Source organism: Zophobas morio, unplaced genomic scaffold (genome assembly GCF_036711695.1).
Source record: "Zophobas morio isolate AGI-343-1 ecotype UQ-CSIRO unplaced genomic scaffold, CSIRO_AGI_Zmor_V1 ptg000031l, whole genome shotgun sequence".
In the NCBI taxonomy this organism is placed as follows: domain Eukaryota; kingdom Metazoa; phylum Arthropoda; class Insecta; order Coleoptera; family Tenebrionidae; genus Zophobas; species Zophobas morio.
This window is the reverse complement of record NW_026972136.1, coordinates 10,894,412-10,899,255: the sequence shown is the minus strand read 5'-3', so window position 1 is coordinate 10,899,255 and position 4,844 is coordinate 10,894,412. Positions and strand designations below refer to the sequence as shown.

Here is a 4,844-nt window from a genome sequence, read left to right as displayed (position 1 = left end):
TTATTAAATAATGTACGACTGATTTATCATTTGTGTTTTTTCTGACCGAATACTGGTTGTTCTTTATTATTTATCATCATATGATGCTACAGAATATTAAAAATTCAATGTATTCTTAAATTTCGCAGTAAATCGTTAACCAAAATAATCTGTTTCAAGAATGTTATTAAGTATATCTTGATTGATTTTTTTACATTTAACATAACTAAATGATGTACTAAAAGATTCTTTCAATATTCAGATTCACAGATACGTTACACCTGTCGACACGATTTATTAATTGCGTTTTTCCTATCTGAGAATGTATCAGTAAGATAGCGAAACATATCAAATTGAAAAACCCATATAAAAAATATGTCCTGTATAGCTAGATATGTATTATTACAACATGACAAATATTCCAAACTAAAAAATATTTCTTATTTTGTCACGCTACTATAAATAATTAATTTATTATTTATCGTTAGGTAACAGTCTCGAATATTGAAAAAGAATTATTTTGATTTTCAGTGTATTTTTTTAATACAAAAATCTAAGTGCTCTACATCCAAATATTTCATTACCACAATGTTAAAGTTTTTATTCATGCTTTTCACAATCAACGTATCTTTAAAACCAACACAATTTCTAGAAACCGAATTTAAACAATACTTAATTAATTACCAAAGTTTCAGACACGTTTCTTCTTGCAGCTACATCAACGTCAATTCTGACGTTACTAAAGATGTTTCAAACTTGTTCATCAAACACAATATGTGTGCCTCGATAATTATAACAAAGAATTTTAATTTTACTGCTTCCGGAATTCCAAAATCCCAATCAACGTTTATTTTTTTAGAACATGTTGAAGAAATTATAACCCATATTGAAAAAATCCAAAATTTAAATTTTTGGAAACCGCAAAATGAAAATCACTTTGTACTTTGTGAACGAGTCAACAACACGAAGTTCTTGCCTTCGTTGCTGAACACTATTTGGAAGAAACATATTCTTAATTTCGTTGTGGTGTTTGTTTGGGAACACTTGGAAATTTTTACTTATAATCCTTTCAGCAATGAAATTATCAATATTAGTAGTAGTCATTCTTGATATCTTTTCCCTGAAAAGCTGTCCAATTTGTATGGTTATCAGTTAAGAGTATCCTTTTTCAATGACTTTCCTCTTTCCACAAAGAAAAATGGTGAATGGATTGGTGAAGACTACGTTCGTCTAAAATTAGTGACCTCTATGATGAATGCTACTTTTAAAATAATAGAACCAGAAGGCCTGCATCCATTTGATGGAGCTTACAACGATATCATGAACAACGTTACTGATTTCTGTTTCATAAGTCAATATTATATGAGTTATCTCTATCAAGATGCTGACTATACATACACTCATCGACGAAACCAGCTGGTTATTGTTATTCCATCAAAAAAAGGAACTTTAGTCAACAGTGGTACATTTGTCTCCATATTCCATCCCACTGTATGGATACTGTTCATGTGTTCAATCATAGTTTCGTCCATAGTTACATTCATTCTAACGTTTTTTGAAAAAAAAGTCGTCCGAATTAACTGTCTACAGTACTTCTCCACTTTCCTTGGTAACCCGTCAGCCAATCTTAACACGCAGCCATTCATACTCAAAACACAATCTATCGTTCTCATTTTCAGCTGCATCATATTTCGAACGGCATTCCAGTGCTTCTTAGTAAGCAGTTTTGTACTTCCAAAACCACATGACGAAATTAAGACTATCTCGGAATTTCGAAACAGCAGATTCAACATTTATACCACACCGTTCTTAGCTAATATGATTCCTCCAGAAGAAAATCTTTCTGATAGAACAATCAACATATCTTTTGCTGATCGAACTAGAATGCTGTATTCTCTGGATACGCGGGGAGCCTATCTAGTCACACGTATCTTTGCAAAAAAATTCATAGAGACCCTGAAGAATAAGTACGCAAAGCCGCCGTTCTACATAATGGAAGAAGCTTTAGCTCCAAGTATAGAGACGTACTATTTTCAAAGGCATTCCCCTTATTTGGAAAAAGTTAACGAATGCTTGCTGAGACAAAAACAATATGCACTGTCAGAAATTAAAATTCACTCTGGTTCATCTCTTAGAGGCAACATCACCAACAGTGAAAGTACTCAAATCGTATTGGGAGTGAAACATCTTCAGAACGTGTTTCACATACTTGCAATAGGCTTGTTGTTAGGTGTCGTTGTTTTTATCTGTGAAATTCTTTTGAAAAACAAAAATAAATAAAACGTCTGTTTCTACTACAAGTATTTTTTAAGAAGTATCTGAAAATAGTTTCTTACAGGGTTCATATAAAACAACTATCCATGACTAATCTAAATTTTCAAAAAAATGTTTACAATGTAAATTACATCTAGAAAACCAATTACTTTGAAATTTTGCACACTTAGTATGATTGTTGTGAACATCGCAAATAGGTCATCAAAATTCATCCCTTACTAAAATTTTGTTAAAAATATTTATAGTGTGATTTAAAATTTTAAATTAGATTTCACTATTTATCTTAATATCAACGATTTTTTTATTATTATTATGATAAGATACTAGCCAGCATTGCTTTAGTGATTACAGAATATCTGGAAAGTTCATGACGTCAACCTAAAATAAATTATTAAATAACTTATTGTTGTATATTTCGTCAACCATACACTAAAATAACGAAGAAAGGAAACAAGGAAAGAGAAAAAGAAGAAAAAAGGAACGCATCAAAGAAAAAAGATAGAAAGAGGCAACGATGGATAGGGGCAAAGAGAGAAAGAATGAGTGTAAGAGGAGGACACAAGGAGCAAAAAGAGGGAAAGACGAAAAAAGGAACGAAAGAATAAGGGAATGAAGGAGAGGGCAAAAATAGTGAGAAAAAGAGGAAAAACGTGACAACAGAGAGAAAAAATGAAAGAAAAAAGGGAAAAGGGAAAGATAGAACGTGGGAAAGTGAGAAAGTGAGAAAACAGGGTGAGAGCAACAGAGTGACAAAAAACGGGAGAGGGAAGGAATGAGGAAACAAGAAAATGCAGATTTGCGAAAAGTGGGAACGAGGAAGATAGAGTGAAAGAAATAGATGGAGAGTGGCTGAGAAAAAACAAGAGAAAGTTGGTGATAGCGAGGCAGAGAGACAGAAAGTATGTAAGGACAAACATAAAAGTGTGTCATCTTGGAATTAAAAAAGAAGTTTTTTTTCAAATTTAACGGGACATAACTCCAAAACATTTGCAGAGCAAAAAAAGACAAGAGAAAAGAGGGTGAGAGGGAAAGAGAGAGACAAATATACGGATGGAGAAAAAGGGGAGGCAGAGAAAAAGAGAAAAAGAAACATGAAGAACAGAGAATATGGAAAGAGGGAATAATGACGAGTAGCATAAAGAAAGAGGGATAGAGAGAGGAAAAGAGGCGAAGGCGAGAGGAAAACACGGACAGAGGGAACCAAGGAATGAGGAAATAGGGGAGTGTGGTAAAGAAAGACATAGATGAACAGGAAGACAGGAAGACAGGGAGATAGTGAGTGAATGAGAAAGGGTGAGAGGAAAAGAGGGAAATTGACAGACAGAGAAAAAGGGAACGAGTGAAGTAATCAAGAAATGAACGAACAATCGGAAAAACGAGGAAAAGGGAAAATATGAATGGAAGGAAACAGGAAAATAGAGAAAGAAGAAAAACGGAAAGCGGCAAAAAAAATATGGAAAGGTGGAATGATGGACGAAAAGAGAGAAAATGGGTGCAAGAGGGGGATACAAGGAGCAGAAAGTGTGAGACGGAAAGAGAGAGACAGGGGAAAGAAGGAGTAAAAGGGAAAGGCAAGGGGAGAGGGAAGGAACGGGGAAACAGGAAAATGTAGATTTGAGGAAAGTGGGAAAGAAGTAGACAGGTTGTGTGAGAGAAATAGAGGGAGACTAGGTAACAATAAACAAGAAAGTAAAGAGAGGAAGCCAAGAAGTGGAAATGAGGGAAAATGGCAAAGTGAGAAAAATGGAAGTACGGAGATAGGAAGACGAGGATATAAAGCGCTGGAGAGAGGGGGAAAGAGGGAGAGAGTGAAAGTTGAGAAGAAAAAAAACCAATGAAACATACAGAGGAAAAGGGAAAAAAGGGTAAGAGAAAAAAAAGGAATATCAAAGAAGTACAAAAAGAAAGAGAAAAGATGAAAAAGGAGAATAAACAGAGCTGGCAAAGGGGGAGTGAGAGAGGGAGAAAAGAAGAGACAAGAAGCAAAGAGAGGGAAGCACAAAATAAGAACAAGAAGGGCAGAGGGAGTGAGGAATTATAGAGAGTAGCAAAGAGAGAAAAGAGGACAAGAAGGAAAGGGCAGAGTTTTTAAGTGGGAAACAAGATGATAGGGGGGCACAAAAACAGGGGAAGATGGACAAAGTGAGAGAAAACGAAGAAACAGAGAAACAGTGAATTCGGAAAAGAAGAAATTAGAGAAGAAGGGAAATCGAGATGGAAAGAAAGAAGGAAAAGAGGAAAGAGGTAAACAAGGAATGACAGAAAGAAAGAAAAAAGTAAAGGTTGAAAGAGACAAAAATGGAAAGAGGGAATGATGAAATTAGCAAAGGGAGAGAGAGAGACAGCAAGAGGGGCGAGGGGCAAAGGAATGGAAAAACGGAAAGAGGGCAAGAGGGAAAAAGGGAAAGAGAAAATGCGGTTTGGAGCATTCGATTTCTGGAGGATTTCTAGTCCGACTGGTGAATTTTCAGGCCGAATCCGTTTAGAGTAAAGGGACGAATATAAGGCATTTCCGAACTAAAAAAAAGTCGTTTTTTCACATTTAACTTCTACATCTTATTATTTCAACTGTATTTAAAGTTACGCACCTA

The 4,844-nt window shown here is 35.0% G+C and overlaps 1 protein-coding gene across 1 annotated transcript; it reads left to right on the top strand.

The window, feature by feature from the left end:
• The first annotated feature begins 4,087 nt into the window (after positions 1–4,087).
• On the top strand, positions 4,088–4,568 carry LOC135139373 (putative uncharacterized protein DDB_G0271982). Its single transcript, XM_064069580.1, has 2 exons — positions 4,088–4,280; positions 4,381–4,568. The coding sequence occupies exons 1-2, from the start codon at positions 4,088–4,090 to the stop codon at positions 4,566–4,568; spliced, it is 381 nt and encodes a 126-aa protein (XP_063925650.1).
• Positions 4,569–4,844: the final 276 nt, after the last annotated feature.

Coding starts and splice junctions, on each gene's coding strand:
- LOC135139373 (XM_064069580.1), top strand. CDS start 4,088: ATGAAACATACAGAGGAAAAGGGAAAAAAGGGTAAGAGAAAAAAAAGG. Junction 4,281..4,380: donor GAACAAGAAGGGCAGAGGGA/GTGAGGAATTAT, acceptor GCACAAAAACAG/GGGAAGATGGACAAAGTGAG.